This window comes from Prionailurus bengalensis, chromosome A3 (assembly GCF_016509475.1).
Source record: "Prionailurus bengalensis isolate Pbe53 chromosome A3, Fcat_Pben_1.1_paternal_pri, whole genome shotgun sequence".
NCBI classification, from domain to species: Eukaryota; Metazoa; Chordata; class Mammalia; order Carnivora; family Felidae; genus Prionailurus; species Prionailurus bengalensis.
In genome coordinates, this window is record NC_057354.1 from 53,824,134 (window position 1) to 53,852,100 (window position 27,967).

Sequence of the window (27,967 nt, forward strand, 5' to 3'; positions counted from 1 at the left end):
AGGCATCTGCATTACAACACTGGGCCCACTATTAATTTACTGGGTCACAGGGTTCACTTGCCTGATGGAACCTTTAGAGGGGCGCGCTCTGTCCTTAAGCTGAAACCAGAGGTGGACTGGATCCAGAAGAGCGGTAGGTGGCCACCCATTTGCAGTTGCTGTTGTATGTTATCAAAGCCTGAGAAGAGCGAGGCTGGCATTCCCTTCCCACTTTACAACAGGCAGCCTCTCTTAGAGGCTCAGAGGCCTGAACCTGCCTGCAAGAAGTTCACTCATTCCCCTGTTAGAATGTAGCTCCACCTGCAATGGTAGCACACTCAGTTTTTAGCCTCTCATCCTTGATTTGCCCAAAACCACCTTAGAGAGAGGAGACTCGGGGTTGTTGGTGAACACTGAGGATGGCTTTGAAGAAGGCTGGAATAGGGAAAGTTCTTTAAAAAGACAGTGAAGATAGGAGGGGGCGCCTGGGTGGCTGGGTCAGTTAAGCGACCAACTCTTGATTTCCACTCAAGTCATAATTTCATGCTTCAAGAGTTCGAGCCCTGCATGGGGCTTGTGCTGACAGAGCGGAGACTGTTTGGGATTCTCTCTCTCCTCTCTCTGCGCCCTCCCTGCTCATGTGCCTGCTCTCTCTCTTTCTCAAAATAAATAATCTTAAAAAAAAAGACAGTGAATATGGCAAAGCAAGACAGAGGGCAGATAAGCTCCCCCAGTGAACAGTGTTCCTGCAACCTATAAAGAAACAATCATGGAGGGACGGATCCAGCTAATGACCACATTTTTTTTTCATCCAGGTACCAAAATATGCTAGTAAAGCATTGCAGGTAGCTTCTAGTTAACTACTCGGTTAGTGTTGCTAGTACTGTTGGTGCTCTTCCATTCTCCATCAGGCCTTGTCACAGTAGTGCACCAGGCTGACTTCCAGCTGCCATCATTTAAGCTCTGCGCTGGGGACTTTCTGTGACAGCTGGAATCCTCTTAGCCAGCATCAAAAAATGAACACCCCCTCGCACCCACCCCCACATTCCAGGCAGCCCTTGAGCAGAAACTTTCTTGGCTGCCTCCACTTACACTCCTTCTTTCCCGGCTCCTCCTCCTTTGCTGTTTCCTGGGAGCACCTTCAAACGAATGCTTACTTACCTCAAGGTTTGCTTCTGGGGAAACCAAACTAAAACAATTGGCAGGGTTAGCGTAACCAGAACTTTCCTCTGCCTAAATGACTGCTGGCTTTGCATTCACAAAGGCCTTTCCTGCCAGGAGTGCTATCTTACCCTCTCAAAAGGAACCAGCCAGAACAGTTACCAGATCTAAATACGTAGTTTCCTTGTTGGCTTATGATTTGATTGTTGATGGAGAAATACTTTTAGATCTATCATTTTAAATATGTGAAGAAAAGAAAGTATGCCAGGGTGCCAAGGTGGTATCATCAGAGGCCTAGGGGGTAACTAAACCCCCACCCTACCCATGCAGCAATACAAAGGAGTCCCACCTGTCCCCATAGAGATCAAATGGAGAACTGAGACTTTTATGGCCACTCAGGAGTAACAAAGCCGCACCCCCTTTCCCCTACTGGAGTAGTGTCAGAAAGGCCCTTCCCAAACACAAGCTTTAAACAATATCTTGACTCTTATAATATCCAAATATCTGGATCTGAAAAATAAAATCATTTGTCATATAAAACATTAGGGATATCTTAAACTAAATGAGAGAATATAATCAACAGACATCAACACCAAGATGACACAGATCTTGGAATTATCTGACAAGGATTTAAAGCAGCCATCATAAAAATACTTCAGTGATCAAATACAGAAACTTGAAACACATCGAAAACATAGAAAATCTTGGCAAATATATGGAAGACATAAGAAGAACCAAAGAAAGGATTTAGAACTAAAAACAATAGACAAAATGAAAAGTTCAGTGATGGGATCGATAGTAAAGTGGAGAGGAAAGAAGAAAAAATAAGTGAACTTAAAGACAGAACGATAAAGATGATCAAATCTGCAACACAGAGAAAAAATAGAGCAAAAAAGAAAAAAAAAAAAAAAATTGAACAGAGTCCCAGAGCCACGTGGGATTATAACAAAAGATCAAACATTTATGTCATTAAAATCCCAGAAGAAGACCAGAAAGGGGATGGGAATGAAAAAATATTCGAAGAAATAATGACTGAAAACTTGCTAAACCTGACAAAAGCATAACCTACAAATCAAGAGGTGAGCAATCTCCAAACAGAATAAAACCAAAGAAATCCATGCTAAGATACATAGGCAAACTTTTGAAAACTAAAAACAGAGAAAAAAAAAACAAACAAACCTTAAAAGCAGTCAGAAAGAAATAACACATACCAACAGAGGAAAAACAATTCAAATGACAGAAATTTTTTTTTCCAATGACAGAATTTCTGATCAGAAACCATGAAGGTCAAAAGGACATAGCACAACAGTTTTCAAATGCTTAAAAAAAAAAAAAGAACTGACAACCTATAATTCTATATCTAGGGAAACTACTTTTCAGGGATGAAAGGGAAATCCAGACATTCTCAGATAAAGGAAGGTTAAGAAAGTTTGTCACCAACATATTTTCCTTAAAATAGAGAAGGCTAACAGAAGTTCTTCAAATGGAAAGGAAATTATTATCTTGAACATCAGGACACAGAAGAAACTGGTAAAAGCAAACATGTGTGTAATTACAAAAAAATTTCTCTCTTCTCTTGAGTTTTCTAAACTATGTTCAGTAGTGGAAGTAAAAATTGTGACACTGTCTAGTGTGGTTTGCAATGGATGTAGAGGAAATATTTAGACAATTATAAATGGGGGAAATATATGGATGCAAAGGGAAGTACAGTTTCTACATTTCACTTAAACTAATGAAATATGAATACCAGTAGAATTTGATAAGTATGTACCTGTAATATAATATCCAAAGCAACCACTAAAAAAGTTATAAATGAGACACACTGAAAAACTCTATACACAAAAGAGAATAGAATTCTAAAAAAAAAAAAATGTTGGTAGTTCACAGGAAGTAGGAAAAGAGAACCAGAAGTGAAAAACAGAGATAATCAACAGAAAACAAAATATAAAACATCCGCTTAAGTTTTAGCGTATAATAATTACATTAAATGTAAAGGACTTTTAAAAGAGACTATCAGAGTGGATTAAAACATGACCCAAAAATATGTTTTCTTCAAGAAATTCACTTCAAATATAATGACATACATAGTTTGAAAGTAAAAAGATGAAATAGCATATACCATGCAAATATTCATCAAAAGAAAGGAAGGATGGCTATATTAATATCAGATAAGGTAGCTTTCAGAGCAAAGTAATCTATCAGAGACACAGAGGGATACACAAAATAATAACAAGGTCAATCCATCAAGTAGATACAACAATCCTAAATGTGTGTAAACCAAAAAGAAACAAACACAAAAAACAAAAAAAACAAACAAACAACAACAACAACAACAACAAAACCCAGAGCTACAAAATGTGTGTGAGCATAACTGAAAGAAGAAACAGAGAAATCCACACAGTTGGAAACTTCAATACTCCTTTCTCTTGAATTAATAGAACAGCTAAAGAGAAAGTCAGCAAGGACACTGAAGAACCTGACTACTTCATCAACAAACAGAACCTGATTGATACTTAAGAACATTTTACCTAGCAATAGCAGAAAACATTATTTTCAAATACCCAAGGAACATATACCAACCTAGACCACATCCTGGAATAAAACCAACTGCAACAAACTTACAAGAATAAAAATCCTAAAGACCAGGTTCTCTGACTGCAATGGGATCAAACCAGAAGCCAATAATGGAAAGATAAAAGAGATATCATCAAAACATAAAAACCAAACAGAACTTTTCTAAATAATCCATTAGTCAAAGAGAAAGTCTCAAGAGAAATAAAAAATATGTGGAACTGAATGAAAACGAATCCTCAGCATACCAAAATTTATGACATGCAGCTAATGCAGTGGCAAGAATGAGATTTATAGCCCTGAATATATACATTAGCACAGATAAGATCAACATCCAAAAATCTGTTATGTTTCTATATAGCAATGAACACATGGAAACTGATACTTAAAAAATAATTTTCTGACGAATAAATCTAACAAAACTTGTACTGAAAACTACAAAATGTTTATTAAAGAAATCAAAAGAAGATAAAAATAAATGGAGAGACATACCAGAGTCATATAGTCATGGAAGTCTCAACATATTAGAGAAGTCAATTCCTCCCAAACTGATGCGCAGATTTAACAAAATTCCCATCAAAATTTCAGAAAGAATTTTCACGATATAAGCAAGATTATTCTAAAATTTATGTGGAAAGGTAAAGTAATGAGATTAACTAAAATAATTCTGAAAATGAAGAATAAACTTGGAGGAATCACTCAGCCCAAGTTCAAGACTTATTATATAATACAGTAAGCAAAATCAAGTGGTACTGGAGTTGATTTGGATACATAGGTCAATGGTTCAGCTTTGACAGCCCAGAAATAGCCCTATAATGAGGACCAACTAGTATTTGACAGAGATGGGAAAACAAATTGATAGAGGAAGGGGGTAGTCTTTTCAACAAATGGTGCTGGAGTGATTGGGTATATATAGACAAAAACGTAAACCTAGACCTGCCTCATACTTTATACAAAAATCAAAATAGATTTAAATGTAAAACATAAGATTATTAAACTTTTAGAAGAAATGTAGGCAGAAATCTTCAGGACCTAGGGCTCAATAAAGAGTTCTAATATGTGGCCCTAAAAATATGATCCACAAAAGAGAAAAATAATAAATTTAAATAAATCAAAACTTCAAATTTTTGCTCTGCAAAGGACCCTGTTAAGGTGATGGAAAGAAAAGATAATATTTGCAAATCACATGCATGACGAAGGACTCATCTACACTATGCAAAAACTCTCAAAAAACAACACTGAAAACACAAACAATCTGGGTAGAAAATGGCTAAAGACATGAAGGAAAATATGGGTGGCAAATAAGCACACAAAAAGATGTTCAGTATTATTAGCCACTAGGGAAATGCAAATTAAGACCAAGGTGTGATATCCCTACACACATATTTTTAGGGTAAAGAATTATAAGTATTTATCAGAGCAACTGAAATTAAACATTAGAAAATGGTGACAATAGTGAATGCTGGAAAGGGTATAGAGAAACTGAATCACTCATATATTGCTGGTGGGAATGTAATATGGGAGAGCAACTCTCAAAAACCATATGTCCTTTTGTTTCTGAACCGTTTCACTCAAGCCGGTGTGTTTGTGGAACTCAGCCACGTTGTCGCACGTAGCTACAGTTTGTTCAATTCCATTATTGTATAATACTTCATGATGAATATACCATAATTTATGTATGTTTTATGGTTGAAGGACTTTGGGATGCTTCCAGATTGGAGGAATAGAAATGACACTGCTACAAAAAAATTTTTTTTTCTTATTGGTATTGTCAGTCTTTTATTAATTTTAGTTTTTCTGTTGTAGAGAATAATTAAAGATTTAATCTGCATTTCTCTGATTACTGAGAAAGCTGAACACGTTTTCAGATTCATTGGCCATTTATATATCCTGTTTTATGAAGCACCTGTTCAGTTCTCTTATTTATTTTCTACAGGGTGTCTATCTGTCTCTTGCTAATTTATAAGTGTTGCAAGTGTCTTCTCCCATTTTGTGAATTTACCTTTCATTCTCTTAACAATATCTTTGGATGAACCTCTTTTCAGACAGTACAGAGAAATTTCCTATCCCAAGGTGACAGAGAGGCCAATATGCTTGCTGTTCCCATGACAATGGCACCATCTGGGAAGGAGGATGAAGTCTGTAAGATAAGTAAGGGTGCTTCTGTGGCGCAACTTTGGCACTGGCTGCTTGAGAGGTAGATAGTGCTCAGCGAGGGCTGAAACACAGAAAAGACTGATTTTTGAGCACCAGTCAGATCCTATTCCTTCCTCTCTCCATTCCTTCAAATCTAGGGAAACTGAAAATAAAATAGGAAAGACTGTGAGACAATTCACGGTGTCCAGCAACAGGGAACTAGATCTGCTGAAATTCTTTTTGTTACTGGTGGCAGAACCAGGACATTGTAGCCTGAGGGGGGCAGAGGGAAGTGGGCAAAGAATGAAATACTTTTCCAGATTTCAGAGTTTCCAATCTCATGACAGAGATGCATCTTTGTATTGTGATAAGTGGTACCATGGTACCACTTACCACTTGCGACATCAGCGCCAAAGAGAAAGTGGCCGATGTTAACTGAAGAGAGGGAGAAGGGGCCAGATAAGAGGGAAGCACCAGTGGGGGGCGCCTGGGTGGCTAAGTCGGTTGAGCGTCCGACTTCGGCTCAGGTCATAATCTCACACCTCGTGGGCTCGAGTCCTGAGTCAGGCTCTGTGCTGACAGCTCGGAGCCTGGAGCCTGCTTCGGATTCTGTGTCTCCCTCTCTCTCTCCGTCAAAAATAAATAAACATTTTAAAAAATTAAAAAAAAAAAAAGAAGAAGAAGAAGAAGAAAGAAGCACCAGGGGCACCTGGGTGGCTCAGTGGGTGGAGCATCAGACTCTTGATTTCAGCTCAGGTCATGATCCCAGGGTCATGGGATCAAGCCCTGCACCAGAACCTGCTTGAGAGTCTCTCTTTCTCTCCTTCTGCTCATCTCCCCTGAACGCACTTTCTCTCCCCCCAACCCCCTTCTCTCTCTCTTTCTCTTTCAGTTTCTTAAAAAAAAAAAAAATTTAAAGGGTGGGGGCGGAGCACCAAGTTGGTTTAAGAAAGAAGACCAAATGTCAACGACTTGGGGAGGAGAAAAGAAAAGTAGAAACCAAAGGTTCTCAAACTTTGGTAGTTTACAGTGCCCTCAGTGTCTCAGAAATTTTTCAAGATGCCTCTAGGCCAGAAGGAACGTCTAATAGTTTTGATTCATGTATTAATTAATTAGGACGAACAACTTTAAAAGTATATGCAGTCTGACATCTTCACACAGCTGATCCTCACTATTCGTGGCGTCTATATATTTGCAAATTCACCTACTTGCTCCATGTATCACTCATCCCCAAATCAATACTCACGACACTTCCATGGTCATTTGCAGACATACACGGAGCACTGAAAATCTTGAGTCAAATTTTGAGAACATGTTTCCAGTTGAGTCAAACAAGATGACGCTCTGCCTTCTTGTTTCAGCTCTCTGTAAACAAGGTCCTTAAGTGTTTATTAAGTGCCATATTTCTCACATTTCTGTGCTTTTTCACTGGTGACGTTGCCGTTTAAAACACCCCAAGTATAGCACTGAAGTTCCTAAGGGCTGGAAGGTTCTGAGGTGCCCTACAGAGAAAATACGTGTGTTAGATAAACTTCCTTCAGCAATGCGTTACTCCCAGGAGCTGTGAGTTCAATGAATGTTAAAGACTCAACAATGTATACTACATAAGATGCCTTTAAACAAAACCACTAATAAACACGCTTAAAATTTGATCAGTTGATGAAAATGTTGTGGTCAGGACCTCCCAGGAACCAACCCTGTATTTCCTCTCAGAGCAATGATTCAGTATTTGCGAATTCACTGTTTGTGGGAACATTCTGGAACATAACTACTACAAACAACCCAAATCCACTGTAGCTATTTGGAAAACAATTCATATAAATTGAAGAAACAACATGTTTTCTCTTCCTTCTTAAATATCCAAAATTATTCAATAATGTGTGTTTCAGTTGGGCACTGCACAACTTCTCACACATGAAATCAGATCGAACACTGCTGCTTTCATTTCTGGTTCCACTTTAGCTTGTACATGATACTTAATTCAATCACAACAACTGCTGGAAACACAACTTCAAAAAGATGAGATATCACCAGTAACAATGTAGCACAATCTAGCATTGAGATTGCCTGAACTGCATTATCCTACAGGTATCAGGTACCACTGTGTTTCCCTTGAGAATCTAAAATATTTCTGCAGCATCTCGCTTAGTTTGCTGTGGCACCAACAACCCCTCTGCACACATTTTGAGAACCATGGATCTAATTAAAGAAAAAAGAAAGACACACTGAAATTGAATATTCTTTTCAGGAATAACCAATTTGGTTATTTTTCCAATATGGAGAAAAATTGCATATTTATGAGAAAAATGGTAGAAAATGAGGCCAGAAGATGAGGTTTGAACTAGCAGAGAAAGACTCTGAACATCACTTTAAAAGTGCTTTTATTCTCAAAGCATTAGAGAGTCAAAGAAGATTTTAAAGGAAGAAGGGCAGACTGGCAAATCTGTATGTAGATATGTTTCAATAATATGTAGACATAGCTATCATAGAAATAGATGAATTCAGGTATGTATTATACTTAATATATCTGAAAAATATATATTATACATATAAGTAAATCTAAAATTACAGTTATAAAAATGTATATGATATAAATGAATGAATAAATATATATGATTTTATATAATATATAAAATTATAAATATAAATGAGTAGATATATTTATATGTAATAAAATATGCATATGTACATGTAATATGTAAAAGATATATATTATGTCTACTTATATGTAATTATATATATATATATATATATATATGGGACACAATATGGTGGCTATGAAGGATGGATTGAATCAGGGAGAACTGGAGGTGGAAAGACCAGACTGTAAGCTAATTTCAGCACAAGATGCTAAGAATCTGACCCAAAGCAATGGAAAAGGAAAGGAACATTTTAAGAGGCAAAGCAAATACAGGAGCTCAAGAAGCTAACTAGTTATTAAGGATAGAGAGGGAGGGGTGTTGTTTCACTTTCAGCTTCCAGGGTGGACGATGATGCCATTAACCAAGCTATCTTCAGACTCGAGTTTAGAATTCTCTTCACCAGTGTTAGATGAGAAGGATGAATTAAAGTTCAGTTTTACTCCAGATGCCAGTAACCTTTAGTACTTCTGCTGGTATCCCTCACTGGTTTATTTCTCTGTCAATGTTAAATGACACGGGTGGAGAGAAGGACCCACAGAGATTCCAGGAAGAGCCGGTTTCAGGACCAAGGGTGAATCCGTGCCTTAGGGCGGGGCTGAAGGGTGGACGGAAGAGAGTTGGACGCAGCTAGCCCTGTTGATTGCACCTAGCAGACATTCGCAGAGCACTGAATGCAAGAGATGCCATCCTTGTTTTTATTGATTCAAACAGGGAAATGGGATGCCACAGAAATTAGATACTTGTGCTTTAAAAATATATACCTCCTTATAATATTTAACAAATGAATAGCATCCATTATCATTGCTATTTGCTGTTCCCTCTTCTACTATTCTGGGGCCCTCTCCAGGGAGGTTTGCTCCTTCGCCTTCTCTGTGAGGCTTTCCCTGATCAACCTTTTAAAAATAGCAATTCTCCCACTGATAGGACCCTGTATATTCCTTCCCTGTTTTATTAATCTCTAGAGCTCTTATTATCATCTGGCATACTATATAATTTATCTGTTTATTTGCTTATTGTCTGTTTCCTACCCACCCTGCACCAGAACATTAGCTCCACAAGGCCTGGGATTATTGTTATGTTTTTCACTCATGTTTCTCAGCCCCTAGAACAGGCCCAAGCATATAGAAGACACTCAAAAAATATTACTTGACAAGTATTTTGAATGTGAATATAGTTTTGTTACACGCAACAGAAGAAAAGTACCATGTGCCATGAATTGCATTTTATTTCTTTAATGTTTCTTTATTTTTGAGAGGGAGAGAGAGAGTGTCCACACACGTGAGCAGGGGAGGGGCAGAGAGAGAAGGAGACAGAGTATCCCAAGCAAGGCCTATGCTGATAGCAGCAAGCCAATGTAGGGCTTGGGGCTTGAACTCACAAACCGTGAGATCATGACCTGAGCCAAAGTCCAACGTTTAGCCAACTGAGCCACCCAGGTGCCCCATGAAGTTATATCTGAAAAGTACTTAACATGGTCTGGGGGCATTTTTTTTTTCAGGAAAAATTTAGATTGAAACTGAGATGTAAAGGTTAGGAAGTGAGCAAGCAAAGGCCCAGTGACCAGAAGACCCCTAAGTGGAGGGAGCCAAAGAAGTGCTGTGCTAGGAAGAGGGAAGCGGCAGGAGAACCAGTTCACACAAGGCCTGGGGGACAAGCCGAGTCCACTAATCCAGGACCTCACCACATTTCAGGACATTTTCATGATCAAATGTGCTCTAATGCTGTAGCTTAGTGGTTCTCAAACTTTATTGCATATTTACCAAAATTAAGCCAAAATATTTTTAATATTTAATTAATTTAAAAATAACAATAACTGATAAAAAAGCACAAGAAATAACAAGTGCTGGTGAGGGTGTGGATAAAAAGGAACGCTCGTGCACTGTTGAATGGAATGCAAACTGGTACAGCCACTGTGGAAAACGGTAAGGACGTTTCTCAAAAAGCTAAATATAGAACTACCCTACCATCTAGCAATTGTACTGCCAGGTATTCACCCAAAGAATATGAAAATACTGATGTGAAAAAGTATATGCACGCCTATGTTTATTGCAGCATTATTTACAATAGCCAAATTATCGAAGCAGCTCAAGTATCCATTGATAGAGGAATGGATATCATCTGGTATATACACACAATGGAATATTACTCAGCCATAAAAAAGAATGAAATCTTGCCATTTGCAACAACATGGATGGGTGTAGAGAGTATAATGCTAAGCAAAATAAGTCAATCAGAGAAAGACAAGTACCATGTGATTTCACTCATATGTGGAATTTAAGAACCAAAACAAACAAAGAGACAAACAACAACAACAACAACAAAACCAGACTCTTAACTATGGAAAACAAACTGATGGTTACCAGAGGGGAGGTGGGTGGGGGGATGGGAGAAATAGGTGATGGGGATGAAGGAGTGCACTTGTGATGATGAGTATGGGTGTTGTCTGGAAGTGTTGAATCGCTACATTGTACACCTGAAACTAATATAACACTGTGTGTTTATAATGGAATTTTTTTGAAAGTTAAAAAAGTAACAATAATATAAAGCTATTGTATGTTAACATAAATCACATGTTTTTGTGACAAAGTAACTAGTTTTCAAAACAAAGCAAAACAAAATCTAGGAAGAAGAACCACATTGCTCGACACTTTTGCAAACTGCTTTAATGTCTGATTGAAAATACAGGTGAATTCACAGCTGCTTCTGCCATCAATCTGCTGCAATATCACATGTCACATGTCACCCTGCATCTAGAAAACCAGTGCACGCTCATGACAGAATGAGAATGAAAAAGGAAAATAATATCCAGTATTATTAGGAAAATAGTTTTGACTTCAAGAGCTCTTTTGGGGAGGGTCTTGAGGCCCCCAAACCCTGGCCACACATAGAGGGGGCTGCTCTCTCGTTCAGGAAGATGTCTGTGGAATGCAACCCATCTTGGACTCTTCCTTCAAAAGCGTTCTTTTTTTTTTTTTAAGTTTATTTTATTTATTTATTTATTTTGAAAGACAGAGAAAGGGCATGTGCAAGCAAGGGGGAGGAAGAGAGAAAGGGAGACAGAGAATCTCAAGCAGGCTCCACACTGTCAGCGCAGAACCCAATGCGCTCGAACCCATGAACTGTGACATCATGACTGAGAAAAAACCAAGAGTCAGACCCTTAACCAACTAAGCCACCCAGGTGTCCTTCAAGAGTGTTAAGTTATTCTCAAAAAAAAAAAAAAGAGAGTAAAATCATGAATATGTGTATTTTTCTTTTACCATATCTCAATGATTCCATAGATAACAGCATCTTCCAGAATCCATGTAAACTAGGAAGAAGGGAAGGGAGGAAGGGAGGGATGGAGGGAAGGAGGAAGGAAGGAAGGTAGAAAGAAACAAAGAGAAAAAGAGGTAAGATTTTAAAAGTGCTAACATTTTCAGAAGAATAAATTATTCACTGTGTCATCAATACTTGCACCATAAGATCCAGCTGAACAAATAAGGCAACAGACTTTGATTGTGTCCTTCTAATATTTTTACATGCCATGAGGTAATTGGTTCCCCTTAGCCAAGTCAGTCAAAAATCTACAAATTATTTCCTGCCTGTAACAGGATACAGTTTGCTTTGGTGATTCTTTTTCACTTTGGTTGATTTTCGAATTGAGAGAAGTATAGCTGTCTAAAAGCGTGCTATTTAGGGGTGCCTGCATGGTTCAGTAGGTTAAGCGTCTGACTCTTGGTTTTGGCTCAGGTCACGATCTCACAGGTTTGGTGAGTTTAAGCCCTGCATGGGGCTCTTTGCTGACAATGTGGAACCTGCTTGGGATTCTCTCTCCGCCCCCTCTCTCTGCCCCTGCCCCGCTCATGCAGTCTCTTTCTCTCCCAGAAAAATAATAAATAAATAAACTTTAAAAATAAATGAATAAATAGATAGATAGATAGATAAATAAATAAAAATTGTAGTATTTAATATATACCTTACAATCAACCCCAGTCATGCAAGAATTGATTTTAGACGGTGTTAGATGAGAAACACGTTGGGGAGAATAACTTGAACCGAACAAGAGAAATATCAAGACGACTTAGCACTTCTTTTAAAAAACTAACAGGTTGGTAGGTTTTCTTTCTTCTTTTTTTTTTTTTTAAAGAAAACTTTGGTGCAAAGTTTCTACTTTGTATTCATGCTTCTGGTGGCTCTTAAATTAGTGCCATTATTATCCATTAGTTTCTATAGCTAAAGCTATTTTGTACCATTTCTAGTATTGACTGAGAAAAGTGTAAATTGCTGTAGGATTTAGACACTGAAATGGAACGGTGTTTTCACCTCTGTTGTAATTATATGTCGGGATAGGCTGCTTCACCTTAAAATGATTAGTGTTTTGTGAGGGATGTATAACAAATTGCAAGGCCAATCAATGGGAAAATTACCCAGTAGTTGAGGTAGGGTTTTAATTAATTATATTGCTAGTTTGTTAGAAGAGAGGCCTTTGAACAGATAATCAAAGAATCAGCACATATGGGCTGTTTGTTCCTGAATCACTGTGTTTAGAAAGGAAGTTTCTTGACTAGCCTTGGTCTGCCTCCATAGCCTGCCAAGGATTGGGGGTGGGATTAGGTATTTTTCAGGTAATGCGCTGATGGGTCTTCCCCCTTCCTGTGTGGAAATAAATGAAGCCCACCCAAATGAGAACCGACAAAGGCTATTTGCTGGGAGCTGGCTCAAGGGAGGGAGTCAGCCACCATCATAGGCATTTGGCAAGGACTCAAAGGCAGGCTGAGGAGGGGGAAAGCCTTAAAATGGAAAAAAGAGGTGGCTTCAGGGGTGCCCTGAGTGACACTGTCAGCCAGAGGAAGCTGTAGGTGGTGTGCAATCCTGCTAGGGCCACCAGAATAAGATACCACAGAGGGGGTGGTTTAAACAACAGAAATCCATTATCTCCCAGTTCTGAGGGCGGGAAATCCCAGATTGAGGAGTGGCAGGGGTGCGTCCCTTGAGGCCTCTCTTCCTGGCCTGCAGATGGCCAGCTTCTGGCTGTGTCATATGGTCTTTCCTCCGTGAGAGGGAACCCTCATGTCTCTCTGTGTATCCTACCCTCTCCTTCTCATAGGGACCCCAGTCAGACTGGATTAGGAGCCCGCTTAATGACTTTATTTTAATCAATCACCTCTTGAAAGGCCCTGTCTCCAAACTGAGTCATATTCTGAGATACAGGGTGTTAGGGCTTCAACACATGAATTTTGGGGGGATGTAATCTATAACCATGGAGAAACTAGACATGGGGCATCCCATGTGATTGGTTAGAGGAGCATATTTGGCTTTCTACATAAGGTCTTAAATTGAAAGTGGGGACAAAAATTGGAGAAGCCGGCAGTTATGAAGCCCTGACTGTTTGGGGTGGATCACACAAAGGTCTGGCTTCCTGGTTTGGTTGCTGCAGATTGTGAGTCAGAGTTTCATCATCACATACGATCTGGCTGTTGTTGGTTCGTATATTTAGTCTCACCTGGGAAAAAGAGGCAGCGAGAGCAAGCGCATGTTGTGTCGTTGACTTCTACAGCCACAGCTCCTAGAACCGAACCTGGTAGACAGCTAGCACTCAAATAATAGTTGCTGAAGGAAAGATTTCAAGGTCACAATGTCCCTTGATAACAAGTCTTACACACTTCTCTTACCCTCTATAACCAGATTTCCTCTTCCACAAAATGGGCATATTCCCATCATCTTAATGACCATTACTATATGTTCAATAGGGGTAGACACTTCGGAGTCACTATCTCATTTAATTCTCCAAACAGCCTCAAAACATGGATTATTGTTTTAATTTTATAGATGAGGAAAGATGGGACACCTGGGTGGCATTAAGCATTGGCTCAGGTCATGATCTCACAGTTTTGTGAGTTCAAGCCTGGCATTGGGCTCTGTGCTGACAGCGTAGAGCCTGCTTGGGATTCCCTCTCTCCCTCTCTCTCTCTTCCCCTGCCCCACTCTGTCTCTCACAAAAATAAATAAACTGGGATGCCTGGGTGGCTCAGTCAGTTAAGTGTCTGACTTCGGCTCAGGTCATGATCTCAGAGTACACGGGTTCGAGCTCCGTATCAGGCTGTGTGGTGCTGACAGCTCAGAGCCTGGACCCTGTTTCAGATTCTCTCTCTGTCTCTGTCTCTCCCCTGCTCTCTCTCTCTCTCTCTCTCTCTCTCTCTCTCAAAAATAAACATTAAAAAAATGGTTTTAATTAAATAAATAAACTGAAAGAGAGAAATCAGAGGCACTACCTTGCCCAAGTGACAGTTAATAGATGTGTGATCCAGGACAATCCGCATCCCCTCTCTGTGACCCTTCATTTCATCGTCTTTAGAAAGAGGGCAACAAAAAATGCTCATATCAAAATCCTGCTATAAAATCAATAAATGGGGGAAAGGGACAGCTCTTTCTGTGGCAACATGCCAACAACTAAGTGTAAAGAAAAAAAGGTGCCACCATTGCTTGTAGGAGTCATGAGTGGAGATTAAAGCTAGTGAATACAAATTTGAAGGGAACAGAATATGTACATGCCCTCAAAGTATTTCCACACAAATTACTTTTTAATTATAAAGGAAGGAATAGTAACTTCACTGTGGAGCAAGGTGGCAGGCACCACCTTCGCCAAGAACAGAAGTTAAGCCCACTGCTATTGGAACAAAGGCACAGAAAGCCTAACTTTGAAACGATGCTCTGAGTGATACATAACACTTTGGTATTCCCGGCCAAAAAGGAAAAAAGCATAACCTGAAACTAATCTGAATTTAATCGTGAGGAAACAGCAGACAAGCCTAAATTGAGGGCATCTAATGATATAAATAGTCTGAACTCTGCAAAAGTGTTGAGGTTAAAGAAACTGTAAGAAAATGTTCCAGATTAAAGAAACCAAAAAGACACCAAGTATAACAGATGATCCTGGATTGGATTCTGGGCATTATTATTATTATTATTCCTTAATGACCTGTGTCAGGGAGCAAGAGTGCCTCACCCCCTTCACAGGGAGTAAGAATTTCCTGTCCCCTTCAAGGTCCTTCTAGCTGGACTAAGAATCAAATCAAGGAGAGACAGATTAACAGGAGAAAATAAAATGTAATAGGTGTATGTATGGGGAATCACATACACAGAGAAATTCCAAAGACAGTGGGGTAAAATGATGGATCTATGTCATCCAGAACCAAGCAGAAGGAGGCAGGGGTCTGGGGTTTCAGGGGAAATAAAGGCACTTCACAAGTGATAAGACAGCAGATGTTTGGTAATTAGATGTTTGCCCTGCCATACAGATGGGTCACTCAGATAAAATGTATCTTTGTTAATAACCCTTATTCTGGTAAGATCCTCCAATTTAGATTCTTCTGGATACTTAAGGGAGGGGCAAAAGTTTCTCTTGAGCCCACCGGGTCTCAATTATCTTGAGCTCCAAATAATCCACATGCCAAAGGGGCACATTCTTGGGGGGGGGGGCTGTCCTGAACCCCTTCACCTGATATAAAGGACATTAGTGGACAATTGACATGTGCATACAGTCAGAGATTAGACAACAGTATAACCAATTTTATTTTCCTAAGTATGATAGTTGCACTTTGGTTATGTAAGAAAACGTCCCTGTTTTCAGAAAACTAAAGCAAAGTGTTTAGGGGTAAAAGAGGCATGATGTATGCAATGCACGCTTCGACTGCTGGGGGGGTGGGGAGGACAGGGACATGAAGAGAAGGTAAAGGAATGGGAAAGCAAACACAGCAGAGTGTCAATATGTGGGGAGTGGTGGGGGGAGGTATTACTTACCCCATTTTTCTCTAAGTCTGAGGTTATTTCAAAAGAAAAGGTTAAAGATGGAAAAGGAGTTTTAAAACCCTTACTGTAAGGATTGAGTGAGTTCATGCTTATAAAGGACTTAGAACACAGGCCCTAAAATTTTAGTGACTAGGTATTCTTATTACCACACAATTAAGAAGTGATGGGGCCACCTCACTCTGCCCCTGCATACCTTCACTTCCTCATTCAGAGTTGTGGAAAATCCAGGAAAACAATTCACAGGAAAGCCTTTACAGAAACTGTGTACCCTGGCAAATGTTTCTAAGCTTGCGACGTGAGGTCAGATTCTTGTAGATAACTGTGAAGTGGGTTAATCTGTAGTGTTGGTGAGGTCATTGAGGTACAGAAAATTCAAACAAATTCACTAAGTGTGACAAGGTCAGAAGCAAAGCCCAGAGCTCCTGGCTTTCCATCCAGTCCTTCAGATAGGAAGGAAAAGTTTAGGAAAAGAAAACATTCACACCTGACCTGTTCTCATCTTGCTCTGTATGAAAGGTAGGGATGGCCTATGGGAGGTCAGGTTGTGACCTCCTGACCCCACCTTGAGGCCAGCTCAGTGACCTTGCCTGGAGTCCAAGGGCAGGCTAGAAGGGGTGCAAACTGTGGACGGGGCAAGCCTAAGGGCAACCAATTGCATTTCTCTGTCCTCTCCTCCATATCACATGCTGAAAAGCTATCTTTCTTATGCTAGCAAAGATTTTTTTTTTTCTCCACCTGCAAATATTGAAGGAATGGGGGAGGGAACTCCTGTATGGCCAGGATTCCAGCTTCTACACACATCCACACACTCAAGGCTATTTCTTCTTAATACTGGTCTGTTTCCTTATTAACATTTCTAAAGAGTAAATTAATTAATCTTATTTTTAAAAATCTATAGGTTGGCTGGAAAACAAATGTTTCTTCCTGATCTTTGCATTGTATATGGGATCCAAACAAATGAGTATCTGAAATTCATTTTTTACACCGACCACATACAGAATTGTTTCGCTGATGAAGTATGAACACATCTATAGGTGATTTCCCTCCCTGAGGTACTAAATGCATTTGTAGAATAGCAATCACAAGTAAATCAGAACCAGAAGATGTCATGCTTGGAGAAGTGGAAAAAAACAAAAAAAAAACAAAACAAAACTTGCCACCTTCAGTTTCCTCATCTGTAAAAGAATCCCTGGGTTTACTGTGACAGCAGAATGGCAAAATAAATAGGAGAGAAATATTTTCTATGAACAGTATTTTAAGTGAAAACAAACCCCCAGATTCAGCAATGGTACAGTTAGGAAATATTGACTCTTCAGTTCCTACCCAAGCTCGAATACTTCTCCGCTGAGAGATTCACCCCGCCTCCCGATTTGACTGCTTACCAATAACAAGTTTCTGAAAACAGAAGGAATGTTTCCTGTGAAACACAGCCCACCATCGGTCAAGAGTGGATGTGAAAAAAAGGTCAGGGGAGGAGCCCGGAGTTTAAAAACAGAAAAAGAAATTGAAGTTTTTATAAGTAAGTGGATAATAGCAAGCAGGCTTCTGATGCAGGAATTTTCTTATTTGCAGGAGTAAGTTTATTCTGGCTCTTTGTTGGGTTTTGTTTTGTTTGAGGAAAGGGATATTAAAGTGTCAGATGAGCCCTGGAATTTCTTACAAATCAGTAGACTAACACAAAAATTAAATCATTTGTTCCTACTTGGTGTACCTTCTAGGCAATGAAACTAAAAGATACCAAATATGTTATTTATCGTTACACTTTAACAGAAATAATCATCAGTTGATAGTTTTATGTACATCAACTGGCTTTCTGATTTCTTCAGGAAGCAACAGATTAAGTTAGTTTAGCATCATTTCATTTACTACCCCCAATCATAAATAATAAATACAATCCACTTAAAATTTTACAACAATGATTTGCATATTTGCCTTCAGGTGGTAATTTTTCTACAAGCATCAAGTTAATTGTTATTGGGCCACTCTTTTTTTTTTTTTAGTTTATTTATTTATTTTGAGAGAGAGAGAGAGACAGAGAGCAGTGGAGGGGCAAAGAAAGGAGAGAGAGAATCCCAAGCAAGCTTCATGCTGTCAGCACAGAGCCCAAAGCAGCGGAAGCAAGCTCCTTCCCCTGAACAGTGAGATCATGACGGAGCTGAAATCAAGAGTCGGAGGCTTAACCACCTGAGCCACCCAGGAGCCCCCATGGCTACTCTTATTTAACTTCTCATTAAGACTTCTTTAAGGTAGTCAACATCAACTTTTGCAGCAAGAATGCAAAGAAACGGAAGTGTATAAAATACAAATACAGCACAAGAAGTGTATAAAAATTATTCCTTTACTTCACCAAAGTATTTAACACTATTGTTTATGAATTACTACTATTAAGTATCAGATTCCAGGCACTAGGGGAGACACTTTCAACACGTAATCTCTACTTCTTACAACAAATCTTGAAGGTAGGCACTATTATATGTGTTAGACAAAGGAGAAAACAAGACAGTGACTGGCTCAAGGCCTCTCAGCTGATAAGGGGTAGATTTTTCTGCATTACTTCCTTCCCCCACCAGCCAATGGCCTCTATCATGTCTCTCTTGTTTTAAAAGTTACTTTTAGCCACACTATAATATTTCACATTTGTGAAACAGAGTCGTTGTTGTTGCTGTTAAATCCGTGTGACACATTACCCCTTCGTGCAGTTCTGCAGAATTCCAAGTGTCAGAAACCATTAATGTAACTGGGGAAACACTGAGTAAGCTTTTTCGGCCCACGCTTTTGATTGAGTGCAACGCATTTTGCCCAGTTTTAGTCGAACCCTCGTGATGTTTTACATTTCTGCAAGCCTTTTGAGGGTAGGAAAGAGATTTTATTCACCTTAACAGGTCTACTGTTGAACCCAGTCCCCAACCCACAGTCACTCGGTAACACTGACTGAATTGGGTATCCAGGTAATTGTTTTACTCTAAAAAGCCTCAGTTAAACGAACGTACACGCAAATTTTAAAATGGTATATTTAGTGACGGATTTGTGTCTCCAAAATGTGAGCCCCTGCAGGGCCCTAGGATGGAGAGGACAGTGGGCAACCTGTCCCTCTGAGGTGGATGGGCGCTATCTGGTAATATCATCCGACTCAACCTAACTCCAGCTGGAGGCTCCCCCACACCGGTACAGCTCACGGTCAGCGAGAGGACCCCCGGGGAAAGACGGAGGCCCAAAGCCACACGCACGCACGCTGCGAGCCACGTTGAAGTTCAAAGGAGCGTGTTTAACCAGCAAACAAAGGGCGGCGCGGTCTCCGGTCCCGGGACCAGCTGCGGCCTCCCGGGAGGGGCAGGAGGGCCGCGGTGACAAATGGACATTCCGCACGCGAGCAGACCGACACCTGATCTGCGGCTCCCGGCGGCCCCACCCACCGCCTCCAGCTGCCTGGCCCACAGTCGCCGCCCGCTTCCTCGGCGGGTTCTCCACGCGCCCAGCTAGCAGCCTCTGGCGCCACCGTCCCGAGAACTTTCCAATCCTCCCAGGGCTAGGGGCGGGCGGTGGGGAGGGGGCGGCTAGGTGGGGGCCTCGACGAAATTCCTTCCCGGGACTTGGCGGGCGGCCCTTCGCAAGTGGAAAGTGGCTCGTCCCCAAGTCCAACCCCGACCCCAGGGCGCCCCGGAGAAGCTCCCCGGAGCGAGGAGCCGGCGGCCGCGCGGGCGGAACAAAGGGAGTCAGCGGGCCGGGGAGGATGCTGCGCTCCCCCGCGCCCCACCCGGCCGGCTCTCGGGCGCTGCCTCCTGCGCAGGTAGCCCGGCCTGCGGCGAGGCGGGAGGGTGTGTTCAAGCGGGGAACACAAAGACTCACTTCCGCGGGGCCACTCGCAGCCTGTTCACATTCCTGCATCCCTGACGCCCGCGGGACCTGCGTGCCCGCCGGGCGCCCAGGGCGGTGCGGGTGCAGGTAACCCTCGGAGGAACTAGGGCTGGCTGCAGGCGGCGGCCAGGGAGAGGCATGCCTTTTTAGGCAGCCGCGCCGCCCGCACCGCCCCACGCAGCCCAAGTCTGCAGTCGCTCCTCTGCCAGAGGCAGGGCTCGGCGCGCAGCCGGGGAGCGTCCCGCCGTGCACCCCGCCTGGCGGGCCAGGGGCGCGGGGAGCGGACGGTGCAACTTCCCGGCGCCCGGCCGCTAGGTGAGCCGAGGCCGGGAAGGGGGAGGACTGGGGGACGGGCGGAGGGAGCGGGAGTGGGGGGGGGGCCCTGGGCGGGCGGGGGGGACGCGCGGAGCTCGGGGGCGGGGCGCGGCGCAAGCTCAGCGCGGGGGCCGGGAGCCTCCGCCTAGCCCCGGGGCTCGGGGCCGCGGTCCCTCCCGCCGTCCGCGCCGCCGCCGCCGCCGCCGCCGCGCTGCCGGGAACAATGAGGCGCGCGGCGCGGGGCTAAGCGCAGCGCCGCGCCGGCCCGAGGCCGAGCACCCGCCGCGCCCGCAGCTGCCGCCCGCCGCCGAGCAGCTCTGGCCCGGGGGAGGTGATCCCGCAGGCCGCCCGGGACGCGAGCGCGGGTCGCTCGGGGCTCCCGAGGTGGCGCGGGGAGGCTGCGCGGCGGAGGCGGGGGTGGCCACCGGCAGCAGGATCTGAGCCGCGCGCTCGGCGTTCGCAGCCCCCAAGTTCCGCGGCGCGCGTCGGGCGCCCCCGGCCCCGGGTCCCGGCTCCCGCGGGCGGCCGTGTGAGTGTGGGAGCGCGTGGCGCGCGCGCCCGAGCGGCTGCCGGAGAATAAAATGTGACACGCACGTCTCCGACTCCAGCGCCGCGCGGACTGGGGAGCGCGGAGCACCGCGGGGTCGGACGGTGCGAGGCGCGGCGTCCGGAGAAGGTTGGTAGGGGAGGGCGCGGGGCTCGGGCGGTGGGGCGACGTCTGCCTTCGGGTCGACGCAGCCTGTGCGCTGCTCGGCACGGAGTTAGACTCGGTGGCCGGGAGCCAGACCTGTGTAGGGGGGTGAGGGGACGCTGAGGGTTTTGGGGGAGAAGCAGGACATTCTTCGAGAAGGTGAGTGAACCTGAGGGCTTGAGCTTTGGGGACGGGCAGACACAGTTGTGCTCCTGCGGTTCAATCAATAAAACGGCGATCCTTTATTTTATTTAATTTGGCTCTGGGAGGAAATCGAGATTTTTAATTGCCTTTCTTGACCCCACCCCCATGCAAGACTGCGCTTCTTAAGGCTTAAAGTGTGTTCTATTGGTTTCTAGTTTGCTGTAGGTATAATGTTTAGGGACAGAAGGGATCCTTAGAATCCCAAATACCCGGGTGTTAATTCTTACGCGCTTGCTGGGGGAAAACTCTTGCTTTTAAGTTGTTAACACTTTTCACTGTGTAGGGAGAAGATATTTGATGAATTCTTTTGAGTAAGCAACGTTAACACCCGTCTCTTTCGGATGTGACGGTGCTGCTGGGGCGGGGAGTGAAGTTCAACTTGTGGCTCGCAGCGAGTGATGCCTTCCAAAGCGAGCTGAATAGCTGTGTTTGGAGAAGCCCTGCTTTCCAGGAATTTAAATGAGACTTTTTGTGGTTGTCTTCCAGGTCTCTCCTCCTAGTACCATATTTGTTTTGTCAGGCTGAACTTTCAAAGCTGTTTTATAATCCGAGAAGCACTTTGGGAGAAAAGTAATGCTTGGCTGGTTTTTTGTGAACTTATTTTTACAGGGTCATATTGAAAATTGGAGGAGACGCAAACCATATTTGGTAGCAATCTTTGTTTTCTGTACCGTTTGTGTTCTAACAGCGAAGGGGCTTGCTGATCTCCCACGGGGACTGGCTGCTTGGGTGAGGGTATTGTTGGAGCGCTTGCAACACATTGTGAGTGAAGTGCTTTGTACGTATTTAAAAAGCCTCGTGCGGGTTACTAGATATTTACAGTTTTTTTTTTCTTTTTGAAATTTTGCTCAACATATTTTTGCAATTTTGAAATAATTGTGACTAACGACGAATTTCAAAACCTGAAATGCTGTGTGTGATCCCGTTGTTGCAAACTTAGGGCTAACACTTCCTTTAAATGGCCTTGAACTTATTTTTACCCACTTTCCTCCTCCATTATTTTTCTGAACTTGACCGCCAGACTTTTGCAACATTCCGGGGTTTGCATTTCCTACTAAAGGTTTAGAAAAGCTGATGACAATGGTGAATGAATATTATGATGAAAATGGAGAACAACCTAAAATAGTAGGGCAGTCGCCTTGAATTTTGTAGCCACAGTGAAAAATGGGGGCACTCAAACATGTTGGAATTCTTGATCCAGTTTTTATTGTGATTGATATGAATTTTAGCATTTTACCTTTTTGTAAAATGCAGCTGCCGCTTAGTTTTGAGGTAAGTCTCTTGACGAACGTGTGGTAGGAGCCTCAGCTCTTTGTGGAATCCTGAGCCCCAGAGTTCAAACAGAAGGTAGAGACTGTTGGAGAGTGTTCAGAGCAGAGACCAGCATTTGGGGGGTTTCTTATGTTGTGCACGCCATCTAGGAAGTAAAGATACAGTGAGGATATGCAGGCAGGAGGATTCAAGCCTGAGATAACTTAATGTTTGAAAATATGTGAATAGATTTATTAGGCAGGGAAGGGGAGTCAATCAACTAGACTCAGTTACTGATGAGGACATGTAAGAAGGGGGTGAACAATTAAGTTGGTGTCGGGAAGGATTTCTGGTCAGCCAGTGAGATAGGTTAAATAGCGAAGGGGTTGCTGAGAAATTCTTCTAGGTGCTTGTTTCTCTAGAGCTTTTTTCCCCCTGAGATTCTCTTTCTGAGATGATTTACCTGTGTGAGTCTCTTATCTATTGCTTATACTAACTGCAATTGTGTACTGTGGGTCCAGAATGTATCCAAGCATTTGCCAAGCACTTAAATCTTCCCTAAATTGACAAACTAATTCTCAGTTTCCTGCATCTGCTGCTTAGATAGATACACGATGGGTTGCATTCCAAAAAACTTAGAAATATTTGCCCTTTGAGAAACTTAATTGATTTTCAGATTTCATGCCTCATTCCTGATACTTTTGAATAAAAATATCTTATGTGTTGATAATAGGGACAGTCTGTTAAATATTCACCTTCTCTTTCATTGTAATGTGTTTTACCCTCCCGGGTCTTCTGTTATATGATCATAAATTTTAATTGCTTAGATTAAATGAAATACTTAATTTGACTTGTTTACATGTCTAAGCAAAAAATAGTGCCCTCGTGCTAGGTGTATGTTAAGTTTTAAGTTTTTGAGCCTCCTCAAAGAAGAACTATGGGATGAAGTTCACAACTGACTGTCAGAGAAATAATTACACAGAATCAAACGCTAATTTTGGAATCCAGAAAGTGCAGGTGTACATTTACATAGCAATTTTCAGTATTCTCAACAGGTTGAGGTCAAGGGCAAGAACTGAGTGTGCTTAGAAGTTGCCCAGCTGCTTGGTGTTAGTGGATAAACTTCAGACTTTCTGTTTAGCATTGTCTGTCATTTTTCTGAAAGCGCTCCTTCCTACTTTGGAGAGATTTGTTTGGAAGCATTATTAAGTACACAGAGCACAGACAGAAGAATCGGGGGGGTGGGGGGGAAGAAGCATCAGAGAAATATGGATTTATTATGCCCCTTATCAAATCCCATCCTGATCCGAAATTCGTGCCCCCCCCCACCCCCTGGGATGGATGCTTGGAACCCACCCAAGCTGTGGGTGAAATAGCGGCCGTGCATTTAAAGGATGTGATATATGAACTGGCACTCCTGAGGCTTTGTCCTTATCAGTGGTTTGGTCCAGCACTAGCATGGGTCCTAGACCTGCTGCTTTGGTAAAAATGGGGTACCAGCAGCTGCTTGGCCGGTGTCTTCACTTGGCCACTTGCAGGTTCTTCTTGGCCATCCCACTGTGCCAAGACCCTTCTGATTTGGGGAAGAATTGCTCTCTGGATGGAAGTGGCATCAGAGAAATACTACCCACTCTCTCAGGGATTTTGGTCTGCACAGACATGCTCTGTGCCCCCTTCCAGGTTCTGCTGCCCCCTGTGGTCTTCTCTAGGAAAAAATTCTGAATTCCAGGCAGACACCAGCTCTAACAAGCTAGAAGGGTGTGAGGGTTGGGTTTGCAGTTTGCACTGGACTTCCTCAGTGAAGAAGCCGCAAAGGAAATTCTTGGCTGGCGCCCTCAAACCTGAATTCTCGGGAGTGCTGTCCCTGCACCACAGGTCACTGGAGCAAGTCTGAGCCTTCCCAGGGCCTGGTTTCCAGGGCTGGGAAATGGAGGCTTAGCTTAAATCCTCTCCAAGGTGTCTCCTCATGCTGAGATTCCGTGAAATTGAGAATTGTATATTCTGACATACTTAAAAGTGAATTCCCATGCTCAGAGGAGAATTCACCTTTAGTTACTGTGCTTCGTATCCCTTCAAACACCATGTAGCCCAGAAGGGAGTAGTAACTCAAAGAATAATAACAGCAATTGCTTCAGACTTATTATGGATTATACCCTGCCACCTGCTCTGCATAGGTTATCCCAGTATACCTTAGCCACAACCCTGGGGTGTATTGTTATCCCCATTTCATAGGTGAGGAGACTGAGCCTCAGAAAGATGAAGTGCCTTCCTCAAAAGTCCCACAGTGGGAAAGCAGCCCTGGGTTTGTGTGTTCCAAAGTCCATGCTGTTGAGACTATGCTCAGACTCTGTGGAGGAAAAGGTATGACTCCTCTCGTGGTCTGTATGCTGGGGTCAGAGAAGGGCTGTGACCTTGAGCTTGCTCGTCTCAAACCATGGCTGAGCTTGCTGGATCAGAAAGATTTTTATAACAGGATGGAAGGGGCTGGCGGGGCACTCATTACACAAAGCCAGCAGATTCACTGGAACCTGGAAGCAGAAAAAGGCAGGAAACGCAACCTAAAAATGACCCCTGCAGTTGAGAATATCCCAGGCAGTCAGTATTCTAATGAAAATCAGGCTCATATGAAGGGTTTCTCATCAAGTGAAATTTCTAAGGAAAAATTTAAGCAAAGACTTGAGAAAATGATCCCTACTGTCTAAGTTATTGGGTCAGTGAGGAGAGGAAGCTCAGAAAGTAGTCTCTTGGGACATTGAGAAATATATTGGCTAAAGCATTAGAGAAGACACTGTAAAGAAAAATCCTGCGATATCTTGATTATAACCTTCTGCTTTCAGAAGTTTATAATTCATACGTTATGTTCTGCTCTTGGCTGCTCCTAGTCTTTGAGCCCGAGAGGGAAACGCATTATTAAATTTAAAACAATTGGTTCTCCATGTTCAAATTATACAAATTTTTCAAGTAGAGGTTCTTGCATGTTGGTAATTGTGGTTTCTAAAATGACTTAGCTTTAAATTAAATTTGGAAGAGGGTAAATCTCTTAGATAATCCGGTAGCTTTCATTATTCAGAAAGAAATTTGAAAAGTAGCTTCCTTGAAAGTGTAGTGATGATTTTTTTTTTTTTCTGGAGGATAAGTATATTACTAGGTGCTTAAAACCTGTCTTTGTACCTCTGACCACAAACAGGTAGAAAAGGTACTGGTAAGATTGGTATATTTTCTGAATGATACAGTTAACCCAGTTATGCTGTGGAACTGTAAGTGCGTGATTGAATGAATGGATTTGGGTTTACTGTGAGAAGAGGGATCTTGCTCTGTAAATTCTATTTTAAAATTAGTAAAACTGTATCTCCCATACAGAAAAGAGGACTTCCTTCCTCCCTCCCTTCCTTCCTCCCTTCCTTCCTTCCTTCCTTCCTTCCTTCCTTCCTTCCTTCCCACTGTCATTAAAAAGAACATGCCTGGGAGGCTCATTCGGTTACATATCCAACTCTTGGTTTGGGCTCAGGACATGATCTCAGGGTTTGTGAGTTCAAGCCCTGTGTCAGGCTGTGTGCTGACAACATAGAGCCTGCTTGGGATTCTCTTTCTCTCTCCCTCTCTCTCTGCCCTTTGCCTTTGCTCTCTCTCTCTCCAAAAATAAATAAACTTAAAAAAATAAGTAAAAAATAAAAATATAACAAGAACACGCACACACACGTGCACAGACGTGTGCACACATAAACTTGCAAATACAGGGGGACTGCATCCCTGCATTAATATGGTTTACCATTAGTAATTTGGAGTGGGAACCTGAATTCAGATACTTATGCATGAATTGTTGGGATTCACAACTGTTGAGTGAGAAAATCAGGACCTAGAGCCTTGGCCTTCTGACGGAGAGAAGAACATTCTTTTTCCTGTATTACTTATCTCTGAGAGAATTGCATGTTCCAGATTGCCAGTGGCTTGTGTGAAGATAGAAATGTTTAAGGTCGTTTAAGCTTTACTTGGATTTATTATTAATAGGATAGGTATGGGAAAACACACTTTTACTTCTTTGTGTATATGTGTGAGAGTGTGTGTATCTGTAAATATTCTTTAACAACAGTAGCGTCTTCAAGGTCCCTTTGGTGGTTTGCAGAATGTTTTTGACTGTTGACGTTCACGAGGGAGGCCTCTCGGGCAGGGCAGCCTGGAAAACCAATGCTGGGGTCCTATACATTAGTTAGCTACTTGCTGGGTGAAAGAAGTGGAGCCATTTTAGAGGGTTCGGGGTCAACCTGGTGTTGGCCCAATAGTGGGTGTGAGTTAGTCTTTCTCTGATAACCATTTGAAGTTGCCCCGATGTCGTCTCATCACTTTAAACTTTAGGTAAAATAATTAAAACAGCAGCAAGCTCAAGTGTTCAAAAAAAATTTTTTTTGAAACCCTCTGGTTCATAAGGTACTTTTTGGAGCAATTAATGAATACCAGGAAGCTGACAAGTGCAACATGGTTTACTTTATATTAGGATTTGTGTATCTGTATGTATGTCATGTATATGTAGGTATTTGATTGACATTTTTCAAAGGTAGTTTTCCTCCTTACAATAACAGTACAAACAGTATTCCTCTGCCTTATGTTCAAAATTAGTAGCTGGGAGAGTTGAAATAATTAAGTAATTTGTCTGACTAAATACTTGATACTTTATAATAACATTCAGAGACAGCCATTAAATAGATTGCTTCATTAACTATTTGAGGTGGGAGGGTTTCAGAAACTGACTTGATAGTAACAGGAAAAAGTCTCTAATGTGACTTGAAAATAATGTGATTGCTTCCGTAAGTTAAACCCAAACATGTCTCTACTGGCCACACTCTGTAATTTTCACATAATTAAAACATACCATTAATGTAATATAATCATACCCCAGTAATACCCCTCGTATTACTGTTTGATACATATGCTGAAAGAGCAGAATTAATTTTTGGTTTGGGGGTTTTCCAGTATTTTCATGACTGGTAGGCATAGTATTAGATGTAAAATCAGAAGTGGGTAAAAGAAAAGCTTTAAATTGCATTAAACAATGTGCTTCACAAAGGAGAGTCAAAAGACTCCTGGAACACAGAAGCTTTGTTTTTTGTAGATGGTATATAAAACCCAATTATAGCATGGAACTCCAGGAGTATAATCACATACATGATGTGCATGTTTTACTGGCAAAACTAAACTCACCTGCCCCAAATCTCCCCCAGTGGGCCCCTGCCTCTTAGTTGCCCAACTTAGATCTATCTTGAATTCATTACACCATATTGAAAATGAATATGAGTTTGTAATATACTGAGTGACCCTGCATTATGGCCCACACATTTGGTCTGGGAATGACTGTGGTGCATAGTGGTGACCCTAA

At 42.2% G+C, this 27,967-nt stretch overlaps 2 protein-coding genes across 4 annotated transcripts in view; one reads left to right on the plus strand and one right to left on the minus strand.

Moving 5' to 3' along the window:
- Positions 1-19,415: 19,415 nt before the first annotated feature.
- On the minus strand, positions 19,416-22,106 carry LOC122467065 (translation initiation factor IF-2-like). Its single transcript, XM_043553317.1, has 3 exons — positions 22,017-22,106; positions 20,631-21,237; positions 19,416-20,446 (listed from the first exon to the last, which is right to left on the minus strand). The coding sequence occupies exons 1-3, from the start codon at positions 22,104-22,106 to the stop codon at positions 19,416-19,418; spliced, it is 1,728 nt and encodes a 575-aa protein (XP_043409252.1).
- Positions 19,966-27,967, plus strand: part of ST6GAL2 (ST6 beta-galactoside alpha-2,6-sialyltransferase 2) — an 84,725-nt gene continuing 76,723 nt past the window's right edge. The window contains exon 1 of one of the 3 annotated variants that reach the window (XM_043603035.1): positions 19,966-20,067. The gene's annotated coding sequence lies outside the window, so the exon portion shown is untranslated. Of the gene's footprint in view, positions 20,068-20,298; positions 20,451-20,780; positions 21,127-27,967 lie in introns of those variants that run through there. The other 2 variants (XM_043603036.1, XM_043603034.1) reach the window with 2 other exon arrangements.

Excerpts from the sequence above, each read along its gene's own strand:
- LOC122467065 (XM_043553317.1), bottom strand. The coding sequence starts at position 22,106 with ATGTGTTGCAAGCGCTCCAACAATACCCTCACCCAAGCAGCCAGTCCC. Across the intron at positions 21,238-22,016 it reads TCGCTGTTAGAACACAAACG|GTCTGGCTCCCGGCCACCGA; the intron begins GTACAGAAAACA and ends CCCCCTACACAG. Across the intron at positions 20,447-20,630 it reads CGGCGGCGGCGGCGCGGACG|CGGCCGGGCGCCGGGAAGTT; the intron begins GCGGGAGGGACC and ends CGGCTCACCTAG.